The sequence below is a fragment of the Amaranthus tricolor genome, chromosome 16 (assembly GCF_026212465.1).
Source record: "Amaranthus tricolor cultivar Red isolate AtriRed21 chromosome 16, ASM2621246v1, whole genome shotgun sequence".
NCBI lineage: Eukaryota > Viridiplantae > Streptophyta > Magnoliopsida > Caryophyllales > Amaranthaceae > Amaranthus > Amaranthus tricolor.
The window spans coordinates 8,123,204-8,143,195 of NC_080062.1; the positions used below are offsets into that span (position 1 = coordinate 8,123,204).

A 19,992-nucleotide genomic window follows, 5' to 3' on the forward strand; every position below is an offset into this window, starting at 1 on the left:
AATACACTCACTTATTACTAAGTGAACGTTCGATTCATAAACATATGAAAAAATCTTAGTTGCGTGGTCATACGCTTCTAATATTTTATGTACACCTATAGCTAGTTCCCATGTGTCATCAGTTATATAGCTATCCGTACACTCACTATACAGTTGTGTTATAACTGGACGATAAGCAATCGCTTTTCTTAATAAATCGTTGGTTGAGCCCCAACGTGTAGGAGTATCTAATGACCAATACACTTTTTTAGTTGATATTGGTCACATAATTGCTTATATCGTCTCTTTATCTTTCCAATTCTAAGCCACTTCACTATGTCTCTAATTGGATCTAATAAATCGCTTAATTGTTTTATACCTGCTTGGCAAGATAAGTTAACTATATAAGCACAACAACGTATGTGTAATAAGATACCCCCAAGGATAAAACTAAAAGCAGGTTCGTTATACAAAAGTTCCATACATTTAATGTTAGCGGTTGTATTATCGGTAGAACAACAAAATATCTTATCTAATAAGTTCCATTCTCTACATATCTCTACTAATCTATATTTTATGTTTTCACCCGTATGTCTTTCTAGCATTGTCTCAAAAGCAATTATTTTTTTTTGAATAATCCAATTTTGATCTATCCAATGTGCTGTTACACACATATAAGATTCTAAATGTGGGGGAGCAGACCAAATCAGTTGTTATGCTAACCCTACCATTAAAAGATTTAAACATTTCAACTAATTCATAGCGCATTGATTCATATAATTTAATTGTGCGTCTTTTAAGAGTGCTCCTAGAGATTGCTCCTAGGGATTACTCTATATTGTGGTTGCAAAGTTATTCTAGTGAAACGCTCGTGTGCCCTACTTTCACCGTGGTTAAAAGGCAATTCATAACAAATTACATACTTAGAAAATTCATCAATCATATCATTATGATTATATTTAAAAGGCATACCTGTGCTGGGAATGTCCCACTGTCGGCTTCCACTTGTGGTCCCGCTGCTGCTTGCTGCTTGCTGCATGAGGTTCTTTTGTGATTCCATGCTTCTTTGCCAAATGTTTGTCAAAAGATCCGATACCACCACCTAACACGTATTCACAAAACACAATAAATAAATTTTTAATACATTCTTGATTTATAAAATATGAATATATAATGTATGTATAAAAAACTTAAAAAGTATTTACCTCTGGTGAAACTGTACAACTAAGGGCTTTACTCCTTGACTTTCACAAATTTGATAAGTGCATAAGAAAACATCTAGATTTTCGGTTGGTTTTTTTGTAAAATACGACCACACATGTGAAACAGCTCTACCACCAGGAGGTGGCATTGCCGGAAAAGGTTGTCTTACTGCTTCATCTTCATCTAAATTTAAATATAAAGACATACTCAAATACCACAATATATAAATAAATAATAATTTAAAATTTAATCTATTTGAAGAATTAATTATAAAACTTACCGATAGTTTGGAAATTGACTCGTTTACCACGAGCTTGTCTTTGTTGTTGTTGTTGTAGTTGTTCTTCATGTGATCTTGTTGATGACTGTCGAGAATTATGTATCCCAATAGGGGTCATTGGTTCCTCTTCTTGTTCTTCTTCTTCATCAATTTGTAATTCTCTTTCCACTTCTTCTGCATAATTTTGTAATTCTTGGTCGTACCCTTCTGGATAATTTGGTTCATAATTATAATTACTAATCGAAGGTGTTGTTGATACCGACGGAGTTGAAGTGACCTTTCTTTTGGAGCTAGAACCTCCCAACGATTTTGCCACTTTAATAACTTTTTAGCGGCTTTTTTCAAAAAAGAAGACATGATTGATAATATTGAAATAATAATATAATAAAGAAATAAATAAATAATTAATAGACTAATTATGTAATTAACTAAATTAAGAAATAATTAAAAGACTAATTATGTAATTAAGAGAATAATTGCGTAATTAAGTAATTAAGTAGAGAGAGTAAGTAGAGAGAGTAGGAGAGGAGATGAGTTGTGAATGAAAATGATTGAAAGTGATGGGTATTTATAGAAAAATTGGCAACGGCTATAAACGGCTAGTGCAGCAGCTACTTTTTTCGGTCCGGTTCCATAGAACCGTTGGGCCGGTTCACCCGGACCGGGACCGGTTCCGGTTCCAACCCGCGGTTCTTAGGTCCGGTTCCTGCAGTTTTTTTACGGCGGTTTCACGGTTCCGGCAACTTTTTTCCGGCGGTTTCACGGTTCCGCGGTTCGGGCCGGTTCGGAACCTGTCGTGAACGATTCCGGTTCTGGGACGGTTTTAAGCAGTTCGGGACCGGTTCGGTTCCGGGTAACCCGCCCCGTGGCCATCCCTAGCTATGCTATATTATGTCTAATAGCATACTATTCTAATTGACCAGGGTTTAATATATCAATCATACATCATATCATCATATATTGTAATAAAAGAATTGAAAAATGATAAATGACAAATTACTAAAGTCTTGCTAAATGAATTAATTTAATTGAATTATACATTATAATAAAAAAAATTGAAAAATGATAAATGACAACTAACTAAAATCTTGTCAAATGAATTAATTTAATTGAATCAAAATATACAACGTGACAATTTAATTTCCTAAATTAATTTAAAGCTAAATTAGGTTATGTTTTTAAAAGATATATATATTGTACTCGATAACAAACATTTTGTATTCAGTTAGAAAAATGACATATAGTGTAATGCATTCAATCATATCATACAATCAAATAAAAAGACTATAAAATTAACATGATTCTCATAATCATTTGCCATATGAAATAATTATCATCAAAGTTAACATCAACTTATTCCTTTAATATATGAATAGTATATTACAATTAAATAAGTTTTGTTAAATTTTCTTAGAATATTATATTTTTGAATTTAAAACCTACATAAAATTTTCAATTAAAGTTTCTTAGAATATATATTTGCTTGTTTATGTTGAAGTTTTACTAATTAGTAAAGTTTTTTTATTAAATTTTTAATTTTGAAAATATTTCATCAAAAAACAAAAGATACATGATAATCAAAAGTTATTTTGAGAACGACAAAAAATCATTATAATAATTATTGGAAGATCATTATCCAGATTTGCCTTTAAAACTTACTTAATACTTATATTAACAATCAATTTTTTTTTTCACTCAAAACACTATATATTTTATAGTTTCTCTATCTATTTTATAAGAAATATTATAATTTTATACTGATACTTTGTAATTGCATCTCTATCTAAAGTATATAATTATATATACTTTTATTCTAACTTTGTGCATTGCACGAGTTTCTACTAATATTGAGTATGTAAATATTCGTTGCCTAAATATATTTACTTTGTACTCGAACATGTTTTCATTAATTATGTTGTCATTGTCATTTTATTTTTCTATCAATAACTGAATAATATAAACTTGAAATTAAAAACTTACTATACTTTGAAAGGTAAGTTATATAAACTGTCAAACTAACACGAACTGTACATTGTACAAGCACCTATATTAGTCTTTATTTATTTACTTTCTCCATTTTTTTACTTGCGCACAAACAAATTTTTGCAAAGTTTATGGTGTTTTACATATTGAGGCTATTATGAGAAAAAATATAGTCATTTGAGATTTTATTTTATACATCTAGTCACATATTTTCATAATATCAAATTTTAGTAATTTTTAGTAGTGCATAGCTCTAGATATAAACGATCCAACAAATATATAGGATTGCATAGAAAGGTGTTTGAGTGCAAGTAAAAAAATAGAGGAAATATTACTTTAAAATAAGTAGTAATAATTAACTAATTGAAGGATTAATTATGTTATATTTATATTTTTTTATTGGAAAATTTACCTAGAATAATTCAACATTTTCATGATTTTCCTACAATAGTCCCACCTATTGATTAACCATGAATAATTTCAACTTTAAGGGGTATTTGCCTAGAGTAAACTTGGGTAACCCGATGACATGCTATAGTAGGTAATTCACCAAAAAATTAAATTGAAAATTAATTTTAAAATTAGAGAAAAATTTTGAAAATTTGCTTAAAAAAATCTACATGATAAAAAAATCATAAATTTTTTTGAAAAATTTTTAATATTTTTTTCGACATTTCATTTTAATTTATCTTTTTTTAAAAAAATAAAACATGCTATAGCAAGTCATTTGGTCACCGGGTTTACTCTAGGAAAATACCCCTTAAAGTTTGGATTATTCATGGTTAATCAATAGGTAGGATTATAATAAGAAAATCATAAATAGGTTGGATTATTATATGTAATTTTCCTTTTTTATATATAGTAATTAATTAAAAAAATTTGTTTTAGAAATTGACAACTTACTTAAGTATATGTCATGTAGGTGAAATTTAACCAATAGAAAAATTTAGTTGTCAAAGCTTCTCTTAAATTATCACTTGTGATTACGTACATCATCTTTAATAGGTATGATGTTATGAGCTTTAAAAAAGACTCCTTAGGTAGGGGATACAAGACTATTGAGAACCAGGGAGAATTTGTTACAAATCTTAATATTTAAGTGTGTTGAGAAATTTGATATTTCAATGTAATATTTACTTCTCTTATTACAATTTAATTACGATAATTGGAGTACATTAAATCAATTAGTAAAAATGTCAATCAATTAATTACAAAAATCTATCTATAAGAATAATTTGTTCAATTAAAATATATCACATTAAGTTGTCATGTAATCAAAGCTCAAGCTCAACAAATGAAATTAAGCTATTTAACAGAACTTTTAAAAATGTGATATTTATCATTTTTCAGTATTTTTATTATATGATATGATATGATTGTATAATTATAATTAATGTTCCGTATTAAGTTACCTTTAGGCCATCAAAATCTTAAAAAGAGACGTAATAGTTTACCCCATTTTGATAATAAAAAAAATGTTATAGAATAGTGGCTTAGAGAATAGTTATAAAAAGCAAGTAATAACTTCAAATGGAGGATATGAGAATGAAATTTTCATAAGAACAAGTTCAATGGTCATAAAGTAGCCACAATATTAAGTAACTTTGCAAGTTGCAACAAGGAAAATAAACAAAAAGTGAGCTACTTGCAAAATTGCTTTTAATGTCTATCTCACCCTCACCGGTCAAAGTAAGCACAAATTTACATATTTTTTCATCCATTTATACGTTGTTAACAAAAACAAGATCAAAGCACCATATTTATTACTCAATGTTTTTTAATGTTCTTTCAGTTTACTTTTTACACAGTTTTCAAAGTAAATTTTTAGTCTTAATATCTCTAAATATACATTATAGATTATTATAAAAAATATATAATAAAAAGTTTATATTAAGACGAATCTAACGAGATCTCATATAAATATATTTTATCATTTATATATCTCTTAAAAATCTTAATTAAATTTCTTTCTCCAAAGTGAAATATTCTAAATAGGAAGAATATTAAGAAACGAAAACGAAACGAGTATAATAAAAAAAGATGTGCTATTAGATATTCATTGAGCAGAAAAAAAAAACTCACAATCCACTTTTTATGATTTATTTCTTCTGTTCTATCAAAAACATAAATCCCTAAAACTAAATTAGGGTATACATACACTATACACCAATAGTTACATTATAATTGTTATGGGTTACATTATTTGCCAAATATAAAACACGCAACAATCAAAATACATGACTTGAAAGCTAAAAACCCAAAAAAGACACATATTCAATCATCTAAAAGTGTCCAATTAATCACACGAAAATCCAGTATTTCACCAACTTAGGGTTTGCGAGAAGAGAGAGATAGATCAAGGGAAGGAAAATGAAAAGAGGAGTTCACAAATTCTCAAATGACATATTTTCAGGGTGATATCATTTTTTATTGGATTGACTCAATGTATATTTATTGTTTTAAAGTAATTAATTATAACCTTAAAATAATCAATTATAGTTTTAAAGTGATCACTTTTCATATATAGTCTTATCACTTATGGATTCGTCTCATATAATAAGATGTTCTTATACAAGACTTGTCTTTTTAACTTAGCTATCCTTTTTTATCAGTCTAGCTTGTAATAAAATATGTTTATATACACATCATCATCTTCTTCATCAATCTAATATTCCGCTCGAAAATAGTTTGGATGAGAAAAGGTGACGAACAATTTATATCGGTACTCTCTTGAAAAGGAGTATGTTCAAATACACAACTAGCTATTAATTTTCATAGTTTGATATACCATATATTTTGATATAATATTATTTGACTTAAAAAGGTTAAATAATTTTTAGGAAAATAGTGTTATTATTATTGGATATAAAAGAGGGAGCATTGTGAAAACGTGACATGGTATAGACACATGAGATTCCATTTCGTTGGTTTACGATTTTTGATATTATTATCCAAAGGACATTATTTGAAAGTTACTGACGTGGATACTGAGCTTTAAATTGTTGGATTGATGTCTAAGTAATTGTATCAACCTACTTATTTGTTTTAATAAAATTGTTAAGAGTTACTCGTTTGTTCTCGAAACGACTTTAAAATAAGAAGTTTATATGCTAATAATTATATTAGAAGGGATATTTAATTACGGAGAATGTCTCACACGAAAATTTGTAAAATTAAAATTTAATCCAAGTAGATACTTACTTTAACTCATAAAATCTGCTCCAAATGAGATCTCATGTGTTTATACATGTCATGTTTTTACTTTTGACAATATATATGGTGTCAAATAGGGGTGTTAAATAGAAGTGTTTAAAACAAATCCGATGATACGAAATTTATCCGATATTGTAAACGAACTCGATTTGACCTGACTTCAAAAATGATTTACAATTAGGTAAAAAATAATATGGACACAAAATTCGATTTCAAACCGACCCAAAACATTAAATTCGAAATCCAATGATCTAAATGAACACTTCTAGTGTCAAATAATGAAATTTTAATAGCCGTATGGTTGAACGTTGACATTTGGGAATTTGACTTTTTATTATTAGCAAGAAAATATTGACCTTGCTTATTTGTAAAATTCAAATCAGAGATTATATAAGAAGCTTCACCCTTAAATACAAAATCCGATTTCATTCATATTTCAATAATCTCTTATCTTTTCAACCCTCTTTCTCTCTCTAAAAAACGACATTCAATAATGGCATGGAAAAGCGTCGAAAAAGGAGCTTTGTTATTTTCATTCATGGTGGCTTTTTTTGTATTCAAAGGAGATGCTCGTTCATTGCTTTCTTCCTACAATAACAATGGTATCTTCTCCCATTGTCATAGGTATGTTTCTTTACCAAATATTCCCATTATTTTCCCTTTTCTTTAATTTATTTATCGATGGTTGGGAAGTCGAATCTCTAATTATAAGATCACAAAGGGATTAAGTATTGGTAGCATTAGCATAATCATACCAATAATTAGATGAATGCTTTGAAATTTAAATAGGGATTGAAAAATTTTTGATTATAATTTTTTTTATTTTAAAGTATATTGGACTATAAAATAGGTTATTAATATTGTATGTACTTTTACTATATTCCGTCCCTTTTAATTAGCAATTTAACATTTACGAGAAAATGAATTGTAACTAAAAAAGGTATACAATTATGTAATAAGTGAAGAGATATTAAATTGCTTGAATGAAATTAAAAAAGATTAAAAGAATATGAGCTAATATATATAATTATAAAAATGATACAAAATTAGTAAAATAATCTTAAAAGACAAATAATTTAAATTAAATAAAACGGACAAAGTTATTAATTAGCTTAAAAATTGGAGGGTGCTCTTGATTGGTTTGTTTACTTACCAACTGCCTATTGGCTACTTCCTATTGGTTGGACCAAGTCAACCAATAATTTAGCATGATAAGCCTCCTCAACTCTCGAGTTTAAGTATGTGGGTTCATTAATGTGAGGTCAAACTATAAATTAACAAGAAAAACTTTAAAAAACAGAAAACAGAAAGAAAAAAAAAAAAAAAAAGAGCTTGTACAAGAAAAAAAAAAGTGAAGTTCGGATTTGTAAATTATATAAGTACGCATAATTAGATTTTGTATCAGTTTAAAAATATTTACTTTTTCATAAGAATTTTAAGTTTTGTTCCCATTCTCTTTTTTTTTGCCTTTTCATATCATTTTAAATTAATAAATTAATATATCATATCCAATAATATCAATAATTGAATGGCTAATACAAACTATATATTTTAACTATTATTTTAGTAAACAATATTTGATACGAAATTAATATCCTTTCTTCATGACTACTGACTATTTAAACTCTAAAGTATTTCAAGACTTCTCATAAAAATATTCAATCCTAGCTATAGACCTAAACCCCAAACTTAATAGAGGTAATTGCTAATTTGACATAAAAATACACATGGCATGAATATTTCTGAGCAGTAAATAATTCTAAGAATAATTTGGGAATGTAGCTTTAAAATTTAGGATTTTTTTAGAATTATAGTTTATTTTTTTAAGAATTACAACCACCATCAAAGTAATAATATTTATAACGTTCAGGCTAAATTACAGAATTTTGACCATTTAATCTGTAATTCAGATCACTAAAATGATCAGAATTATGCGATTTAACCTGAACATGGTAGACACTGAAACTTTGGTGCACTAGTGGAAAAAACCTTATATGTTGCGGCTTTATCCCCGTAATATGTTGCGGTTTTAATACGCAGCACTAGTGATAGCAGCATATGACACAATATTATATGCTGCGGTTCAAAACCGTAGCATATAAGAGACTATATGCTGCGGTTCTAGGTGAACTATGCTGCAGTTCTAGGAGAACCGCAGCATATAAGCCATTTTTTTTTCATTTTATATTAATTCGTCAATAAATATTAATAGCTATATACATAATAAGTATTACACTAATAATCATTCAATATTTCCCCAATCATCACCAATCATCATCCAAATTAATCATCACTTATATATATATATATATATATATATATATATATATATATATATATATATATATATATATATATATATATATATATATATATATATATATATATATATATATATATATATATATATATATATATATATATATATATATATATATATATATATATATATATACAAAATAGAAAAAATTTAAACTAATGTTATATATGTATATACATGTACAATCTACTACCTTACGCAAAACTTCGGTTGAAATGCATCGATCTAGCTTGTCGTTCATTTCCTATTGATGACTTGATCCATATCAAGGAACAAAAATTTAACACTGTAGTTAAACAAAACACAAAACCTAAGCAAATCACAAAAAATATGGCTCAAACTGATATTGCGACTTATATCAAATTAACTGATTCAAACTAATTACAAATGACACATGAAATTGCTCAATATCATATATACTAAAATTCTTTCTAAAATCACCACTTAATACACCACAATCATAGGCAAAATCATCCAAATTACCAAGCAATTCATTGTACATGCCAAGCTTAATATTATAACAAAAATAATATGCCTTAAACCTTAAAATTCATACTTATACAACCTACTACTATTTGCAATCAAATACAACACAATTTCAATATGTCTTAAACTTTAAAATTCATACTTATACATGCACAATACTATAATTCTTCTATCATCATATATCCATCAACTAGTCAAATTACCAACGTTCCAAGTGAGATTCACATAACTAGCATCAAAAAACAAGAAATTCGTTGTACAACCCATGATTTAATCCACATAACAAAAACAATTCATAAAAGCACAATCCACGATTTAATCCATAACAAAAACAAACTTAGAATTACAAACTTAGATTCACATGACATAAACAAACTTTGAATTACAAATTTAGATTCACATAACCAAAACAATACATAAAAGCACAACCCATGATTTAATCCATAACAAAAATAAACTTAGATTATTCACATAACACAAACAAACTTAGATTGTTTACAAAATTTAGAATTTCAAACTTAGATTCACATAACAAAAACAATCCATAAAAACACAACCCATGATTTAATCCATCACAAAAACAAATTTAGATTCACATAACACAAACAAACTTAGATTGTTTACAAAACTTAGAATTACAAATTTAGATTCACATAACAAAAACAATCCATAAAATCACAACCCATGATTAAATCCAAAACAAATTCATACTTATACACAAAAACAAACTTATTCACAACATATGTTCAAAGGTTGAAGCTTGAATAAACCCTAAAATACCATGAAGCTTGAAAAACTAAAAGGTTAAAGAAGTTATACCTTAGATTGTTTAAAAAGCCCTCATATTGTATGCTTCTAAGAATAGCTTCACATACCTTCACATACATTGCATCAAAAAATGAAGACAACAATAAATACCATTACCATCAAAAAACCTAAGTGACATTCACATAACTAGCATACAAAAACTAAGCCCTAAAACACCATGAAACTTGAAAAACTAAAAAAAAGAAAAACAACAACAACAATTTTCGTGGGTTTTGAAGAAGTTAAAGGTTGAAGATGAAGAAGAAGAGGAAGAACAACAAATTTTCATAGGTTGAAGAAGATGAAGAGAAAAATGAGGAAATATCGAAGTAAGGCGCGTTTTGAAAACAAATAATATATTTTCGTGAATTTTGAATGTACTATATGAATGAAGGTGGGATTTTATCAAAAAAAATATAGAGTATATGCTGCAGTTCTTTGAGAACCGCAGCATATAACACATTATATGCTGTGGTTCTTAGAGAACCGCAACATATACTCTATTTTTTTTTTGTCTAATTTTTCTACTACTTTTATGCTGCGTTTTTGTAAACCGCAGCATATGTTGCGTGGCATATAAGATTTTTTCCACTGGTATTTATAATTCGCAAAAAAAAAAAAAAAAAAAAATCGCAAATAATTCTAATTTTAATTTGGCAAAAATACTAGTTAGCGAGTAAATTGCTTGCCTAACCCACTAAATATATAATTTCATATGTAATTATACAGATTTTGAATTTTTTAGTGAAAAAAAAAAAAACTTCTCTTATCTATAAGTTTTTGTATATTACTCTTCTTACTCACTTTAATTCTCTTATTTGATTTGTATAATTAAATATGCAAGATTTATCTTGTTCTAAATTTTTTAACATTCACATTTTAAAATTTTTAATCAAATATAATTTTGAAATATTTACGATTAAATATATACATCCACACTTAAATGTATGGGAAAATGCGTGAATGTAATTTTGGTGTCAATATGTTATGTGGCATTATTGTAATCTAAGTATGTAGAACCAAGTTAGGTCTTGCCTAGGATAATGATCCCAATGTGTGTATATATGTTAATATTTTTTGCAATTTGTGTGTATTGTTTATTTTGTTGTTGAAAGTAGTAGGATGGACTCTATTTTTGGCTTTGGTGATTTTGAGGGGGTTTTTTAATTTCAGGTTTAGAGATCGAAAGTCCATGGATATAAATGAAAATTTAAACTTTATAAACTCTATAATAGTAAACTATTTGAATAATATTAATTTTCAGCCATTTGTTATAAAAAATAATAATTTTAATTAGTAGGATAATTTTAATGTATTTTTATTCTATCAATAAGAAAATCATTATCATCACGACTCATTTACGTTCAGCTTAAATAAGTTAAATTAATTGAAATATATTAACATTTTCTCAATATTTAATTTTGCCATCTTATTTTTATTATATAATAAATGGGGCTCTAATAAAATTATTTTAGTTTAGTTTTAATAAATTGAAAAAAACATGTTAATTCTTTATTTATGTGAAGTTACACGTGATATTTGTTATTAAGAGTCAACCGAAAAAAATCTCTTTATTAGCGTTATCACTATCAGTTACTATAAGAATAAGGTTGCGTTCATCAGACCTTTCAAACCCCACCCTAAGTAGATACAGCTTAATGATATTGTGGTAATGGAATGTTATTGTTGTAAAAAAAAACGTTTTAATGCTACTCCTAATTCTAATCACATCTCTTATTTGTTTTTGTTAAAGTATATAATATATCATGGAGCCTCAACCATCAGCTTAATCTTTTAGGCTATAAGTGTGGATGCACATAGGCTGAATACTTCACTTTAAATGAGGGGTGGTTGAGATTCGAACCCATGACATCTTGTCACGTTGGCTTCTGATACCATGTCAAGAAACCAACTCAACCAAAAACTTAAGCTGATGATATATTGAGGCTTCAGAGTATACTATATACTCTAATAGGTTTTACATACTTGTCGATGCACATATATCGCGACATCAACACATCATGATCACTTCATAGTTTATTATTGTTTTTAGTTCATTTCACATCAACATGATCACATAAACATCTTTAAAGTTTGGTTCTGTTTCTTCGATTCATGTTAGAACCACGCATTCACTTTAGTTCATTTCACATTAACATCAACGTTTTACAATGATATAGAACATGCCTTTAATTAGTTGTCGAGGAAGGAAATATGTAGAGTAGATTAGTATGTACTTCAGCTACTCTAATCTTAGATCGTCGAATCATGTCACTCTCATAAAATGCATGTAGTACTCCCCAAATACATCTTTAATTTGTCGAGGAAGAAAAAGGAGTAGTAGTCGGTAGGGACGTTGAGGGGGGCAGGTGGTAGTGGGGGGAGAGTTAAGGGGGAGATGTTTTATTTTAATTCATCTTTAATTTTTGGTCAAATAATCTATAATAGTAGGTTGGATAATCTGTTTGGATCCTAACGAGATATACTTTTTAAAATTGTTATTATTTATTATTAATAAAAAATTGATTTTATTATAAATTAAAATTAAAAAATTATATTCTTCATTATAATTTTTACTATTTTTATCGAATAAAATCGAAAAATCTCGAAAAAAAACCATTCTTTCTTTAATCTAACTCATAAATGAATTTTCTTAGTTATGTTCACATTCACGTTCACACAACTAATACCATTTTAATCAATTCATTTCATTAACAAAGTACTATATTTGTTTTATTTAGATAATTGCATTTAAAATATTCAATTTAAAGAGAGAAAAATTTAAATATGTTATTTATGGACATAAATGAGTTAAATAATATCTATTTAGGATATTGTTAGATTTGTTTCGATGTATAAAATTTTAATATATAGTTTTTGTAATTTAATTATTAAATGTGTTTTAGATATATTATGACTTGAATTATGCGTAAAAAGTTATGTAAAAAGTAAATGTATCTACACTAATCAAAAGGAAAACAAATCACAATATAGTTAAATGACCAGAGTTTGCATCTTAAATTGCACAAATTTTCATTTAAATAATCTTAATATGAAACAGTATTAAACTAAGTTAAATGTCTAACTAATTAATTAAACATTCATTTTAAATATTAAATAAATTATTTTTAAAATTTAAATTTTTTACATAAACCGTAAAACCGTCTATTTACACTTAAATTGAGCCGTTGATGGATAGATAATCCTATCCTAAAATTGAAAATTAGCCATGAAATTTCCTAGGCTTGGATGGACGTCTAGAGTCTAGACTCTTGTCTATCATGTCAACATTAAGGAGTTTGGCCGTAAAAAATAGATCCGAACTGTAATACCGTCCGGAATCAACCTGTATAGATCCGAAGTGTGGTGACCTGTAATCGATCGAAACTCGACCTGATGGTTACCTATAACCCGACATGAATCCGATTATTTTAGACTCATAACCGACCGGCACCCGACTTGAGAACAACCCACAACCGATGTTAACCCGACAATGTGGTTAATCGAACTCGATTTGCACTCGACCTGTTACAACTCAAACGCGTCTTTAACCTGATAGGTACTCGACGTAATCGACCTGATCCAAAGTGCCACGTACCTGAAAAAATCCAAACCCGAGAATACCCGAACCCGATAAAACCCGACCCAAAAGCCGATCAAGTAACGGAATTTACAGCCTTAAAGGAGTTTAATCCATTTTCAAATGCCGCGTTTGGCCCACCTTGGGCTTTCTCATGACGTCGCGACCCTTAGCTTGTAAGAAAACCCCTTAGTTTCCGTTTAAGTTTCAAGACACATCTTATTAAGCTGGTTTAATTATTTTGTTATAATTTTAAAATTTTAGAATTAATTTCAAAACATAAAAAATTATTTTTATGATTTAAAATTTAATTTTGAGGCTTTAAAATTGACATTTTAAATCATCTAATTTGATAATTTTAAGATTTAAAAGATCAATTTTAAAATTTAAAAGACCAATTTTAATATTTAAGAGATTAATTTCAAGACTTAAAAGTCAGATATTTAAGTCAATTGTAAAATATGTATTTTGTAAAAGAATATCTACAATCTATTAGTTATTTATTAAAATAATAGACTAAAAATTAAAAATCAATAAAAAACCAATTGTCAAATATCCTATAAGAGGGAATTGGAAAAATATTAAAATAACACCCCATAACATGCTTAACAAGTAACTAACATATGGATTACAATGCAAGATTACAAGTAAATAAATAAATGTTCTAGATCAAAAATTGGTCATGGTAGACCATATTTATTCCCATTACACATAAACAAACCAACTAAAAGTCATGCCCGTGTCCACTACGCTTTACAATTGATTCGTTAGCAAGTCACAACCAAACAAATATCCAAACGATCTATTTATTTTAAGACTTCTTATTTATTTTACATTATTTTAATTTTTAAATAATAATTAATTACTTATTTATTTATTTATTTTAACACTTACTATTTAATTTTTAAATGATTTTTAGCTAATTAATTTTAAGAAAATATTAATAAGTCAACCTTGTACTTATCCGCCATAAATAGTACAACGTTTGGATTATTTTTTAATAATCTAACCTTTACCCTTAGTTTCCTGTCAGCATAGTAATAAGGAATAATGATAGCAAACTAAGGACAAATGTTGAATTGTTTAAAAATAAAAGACTATGCTGCTAGTAAACTAAGGGTAAAAGTTGAATTATTAAAAAATAATCTAAAGTTAGGATTATTTATAACGGATAATTAAAAGGTTGAATTATTAAAATCTATTTTTCCTTAATTTTATCTATACAATTTAATTTTTTTTATTTATTTATCAAAAATCCACATTTTTCTTAAATAAAAACATTACATTTTACTTTGCTACTAATTTAATTGAACGGTGTATAATACTTATAAACTTAAAGTGGGAACCACAACTACAACCATCAACCATCAACTTGCCTTAATTCCTTTCCTTCACCTATATATTTCTCTTCCACAAAAATCTCCTTCCATTAAAATCCTCTATATTTTCTCATATTATTCCTAATAATTAAGCTTGTTTTTATCATCTAAATTTGTTGTTGATCAAATGGGCAGTGATGGAATTGATAATTTGTCATTGGATTCAATAAGGAAGACATTAATTGGGCTTGAAGATACCATTATTTATAGCTTGATTGAAAGAGCTAAATTTCCTCTGAATTCCCCTGCTTATAAACCTTCTCCTTCTCCTGCCTTCCATGGCTCTTTCATGGAGTTTCTTGTTAAGGGTACTGAAGCTGTTCAAGCCCAGGTCTGTTTTTCATTATTTCTATTGTTTCCTCTTTATTTTGATAACTCTGTTTGACAAATGACGGTTGGATGAAACTGTTGATATAGATGAAACTGTTGATGTAGTAATAAATCCATGAAAAAAAATAAATGATATCAATAATTCAAAATCATTAAAACACAAATTCTTAAACGAGTCTAAGTATAACACTGATTACATTTTGGAAACAATATACTAACTAACTCATCTACCTAAGAAATATTTACACGTATTATTGTTTTTATTTTGAATTTAAGTAATTATCCGTCTATAGCTGGCGGTAATTGCTGACTTGTTTAGGAGCTGAAAATATCAAACTTAAAAGTATTTGGTAATAATTAAATGTTAATCGTTGAATTTTACCGTTTATGTTTTGAACAAAATCTGAACTTATTAGTCTTTTTATTTGAATTTGTTTTTATTAATTTAATTAAATCTTGTTTGGTGGGAATTCTGAATTAGAGATCACGATACTTTAGTGGTTCACTTAAACAATTGTTTTTTTGTTTTTTTTTCTGTTGGGGGAGATTGATTTTCTAATTAGCCCGGCTTATTAAAAATTAATGTCTATTTATCGCATGTTTATTGTCAATTTATATTATTTATAATGCTTACTTATTATATTTTTAATGTCAATTTTTAAGATCTTAAATATTTACCTACATTATTCTTAATACTTACTTACAAGATTTTAATTTGTGTTTTTTGGTAGGGATTTTGTGTGAAAGGGAAAGTGAGTTTAGTAGGACCCACTAGTTTCAAACAGATGCTTGATTATTGTAAAACTTGTCTGGTTAATCAAGCAACGGTTTAGTACTTTGCTTCTAGCAATCATCCAAATCTATTCATTCTGTCTTGTAATTAGATGAAGTTTCAATTTAATTATGATGTTTCAAGTCCTTTTTTAAATAAGATAAAAGCTAACAAATACTTCTAATTTGTTTGTTAATGAAATTAGTAATTAAGTACTTTTATATTTTAAATACTCGTCTGTTTTACTTATTCGCAACATTTTACTTAAAGGTTTTCATATTTAGAATCGAAATATGGTTAATTAAGTGTGACATAGAAATAACTTTGGCAAACAGATTAATTTTGGTCAGTTTCAATTCGGACTGTTTATGAATACGTCACCTTTTAATCAGAATCTAACCCATTTAGTTGATTTGATCGAAAATTATTACCCAGACATATCGACCTAATTTCTAACTTGTAAAAGTTTTTTCTTCCATTTTAGAGTCTTTTGACATAAAATTTTTGACCCCTCCTCGCTTAAAGCTTTCGCTTCGCCCTTGTTCACCAAGCATCAATATTAGATTAAGGAGAGCCGCTCTTAACAATTAGGGGAATCTAATCTTAGGTCTGCTTCGCCCATCAATCATGTCATTTGATTAAAAGAAAACCCTACTATTATTAACATATAATAACACAGAAGAATAAAATTTGAGGTTGTTCAGCACACTTTTAATCCACCATATATTCAGGGGTGGTTCTAAACCCATTCAAGGCATCCAACCACTTACGTCCCCTAGAAAACAGTGTCTCATATATTAATAAACTCTTTGTAATTTATCAGTCAAGCATAATTTAGTTGGCGACGTAGCTTACCTATGATATTGTTGGTAAGAGGTTCCAAACCTACATGCGTTAAATTTTCGGTTTCCATTTTATCATTAATGGTTGATGAAGGGCCTTAATTTTCTAAACATTCAAAAATAAATAGGACCCCTATAATCTTTACTCCGCCCCAACATATATTAGTATTCTGGATTCGACCTCTTAACAACTAAGTCATTCCTCACTCTTATTAAAATAGCAGTGACATATGAAGGAAATATTTTAGTGCATTAGGTGATGTAATATTCTTGTATTTTCAGGGAGGCAGATACCAGAGTCCGGAAGAAGTTCCATTTTTTCTTGATCACTTACCGCCTTCATTAGCACAACGCCCTCAAAATTGTTCACAGGTAATCTACATTGACCAGGTCTTTTACACAATTAGTATAAGGCATTTTTATTGTGTTAAATATCGTCAGGGGTGGAGTAAAAGATCACAATTAAGTTTTGGTAAGGTTTTTTTTACATTTTTTGTAATTGACGTAAACTAATATTTGAGACTTTTAAATTCGTGCAATAGTCGTCTAGTCGGAGACCTTGCACTTGCACATGTCAAAAGCTTAACTTTTTTACCTTTGCTAACATCAATATAATGACAGGATTTGCCTGCTGCTGCTGCATCTGTTAGCGTGACTAAGAACATTTTGGACTTTTATGTTAACCAATTTCTACCAAAATTGGCTCCTAGTGGTGATCATGGAAACTATGCACTATCTGTGGCTTCTGATCTTGTGTGCTTACAGGTTGGTAATTAAAACTCTTATGGCCAGTTTGGTATTTGTAATTAAATTAGGAAAACATAATGAAAAATTAGTTTACTTTTGGTAAGAATATATCTCTTGATAATTCTAATGATTATGCTTATGCTTATGCTTTTTTAATAATCTCATTTTCTTTACGACATTAATTCTAATACATTACCATTTGAAAATGTGGTATTAAGTGGTAACGGAAAATTATAAAAGAAAACTTTTTATGATCTATCTTTCCTTACCATAGAAATGACATAATAAAAATTATAAAATTTACATTACAAATCATTTTTATTACCATTAGTTAGTACTGATAACTAAACGAATAGTAAGAGATGATTTAGTCAAGAAAATATGATCAAGCCTTTAACATGTAACAAAGATAGGCTGCTATTTCTTTAACATGATTTTGATTTAGGACTATTTATGATCTTTTAGGCCATATCAAGGAGGATACATTTCGGAAAATATGTAGCTGAAGCAAAATTCAGGAACGACACTGAAGCATATAGTAATGCCATCCGCGCAAAGGTTAGTTAGTCATAACATACCATGCCTCCTTATATGAAAGTTCTTTGGACAAAGTTAGATTGCGAGCTCGTAACTTTGGTCATGTTGGTTTCTAATACTATTTTAATAAATCAATTCAAAAAAAAGCTTCTGTTATGTTATACTTTTTCCGTTTCATTATACTTGCTATTAATAATGACATTTTCTTTATAACATGTAACAATTGGGTGTGAGTATTTCAGAACGGAAAAAGTATAATACTCTATCATTGAACTGGATTAGATTGAATCGACTCAAAACAGACCTTAAAATTAATTTATTTTTTTCATGTATCTTTGTTGTTAAATCTATGACCTGTTTATATATGATCAGAATCTGAATCCGTCCCAACCTGATCTATTTGACAAATCTACTCAAAAACAGGCCTTATAATCTAGTTTTGTCATGTATCTTTGTTGTAAATTTTGTTATCTTTGTTTTCAGGACAAGAATAGTTTGACAAAATTATTGACAGATGAGAAAGTGGAAGAAATGGTGAAGCAAAGGGTTGAGAAGAAAGCAAGGGTATATGGACAGGAAGTAACACTTAATGAGACCAATAATAATGTGTTGAAGGTGGATCCTTCATTAGTATCCAACCTTTATGGTGAATGGGTTATTCCTCTCACTAAAGATGTTGAAATTGAATACCTTCTTAGACGTTTAGATTCATAATTGAATTTAATTGTATTATTAAAGCCTAATGCTTCATTAATTCATGCAATTGATTGGAAATTAAATAATTAATTTAAAAAATATGCATAAGTTGTCTTGTAGTGAAATTGTGTTATCATTTTGTGATTTCATATATATATATATATATATATATATATATATATATATATATATATATATATATATATATATATATATATATATAAACCATGAAATCTCTAGAGTATTAATTAGCAATATATGTATATGATCACCATCACATAAAAAAATTCAGCCCGTTCTGTATGAAACTGTTTCACGATGAAATGACCTCAAAACAAGAAGCCCATAAGCTAAAAGTTTCTATTATTGAACTATTGAACCAAAATTTAAGACATGCCTTACGATGAGACCCTTTCATACATGAAAAAAAAATTAGTTTCACACATATTATGTGTTTTGGTTAGGTGGAGGACATTTTTCTTTGAAAATGCAATTAATCATTAGTTTTTTATTTTTTGTTTGGTTTGATAGAAAATAATATTACAAAGATGTCTTAAATCATGCTTTAGTTAACCAAAGTTTTCATTATAGGACAACAATTTTTTTTTTAATTTTTAATTTTTAAGCCCCTTTCAATAATATAATAAAAAAAATTTCGTTTAAAATTAGTACATACTAAAAGTAAGGGTCTCTCTACCGAGACTTTTCCCATAATATTGCCTAAAAAAAATAATTCCCACTTTGCATTATGTGGGAAAGTATTTCCCACAATACCGTCCACGTGGAAATTTGTTTTTTTTTTAATTTTTATTTTTCAAACAAAACCGCCACTTGAGAT

General features: G+C 27.9%; 1 protein-coding gene across 1 annotated transcript; it reads left to right on the forward strand.

Annotated features, from left to right (window-relative positions):
- The first annotated feature begins 7,091 nt into the window (after positions 1–7,091).
- On the forward strand, positions 7,092–19,273 carry LOC130802822 (chorismate mutase 2-like). The gene is made up of 6 exons (XM_057666908.1): positions 7,092–7,282; positions 15,366–15,561; positions 17,457–17,546; positions 17,796–17,939; positions 18,387–18,479; positions 18,942–19,273. Exons 1-6 carry the CDS (start codon positions 7,152–7,154, stop codon positions 19,170–19,172), a joined length of 885 nt encoding a protein of 294 aa, XP_057522891.1. The 5' UTR covers positions 7,092–7,151; the 3' UTR covers positions 19,173–19,273.
- The last annotated feature ends 719 nt before the right edge of the window (positions 19,274–19,992 follow it).

Coding starts and splice junctions, on each gene's coding strand:
- LOC130802822 (XM_057666908.1), top strand. CDS start 7,152: ATGGCATGGAAAAGCGTCGAAAAAGGAGCTTTGTTATTTTCATTCATG. Junction 17,940..18,386: donor CTGATCTTGTGTGCTTACAG/GTTGGTAATTAA, acceptor ATGATCTTTTAG/GCCATATCAAGGAGGATACA. Junction 18,480..18,941: donor GTAATGCCATCCGCGCAAAG/GTTAGTTAGTCA, acceptor CTTTGTTTTCAG/GACAAGAATAGTTTGACAAA.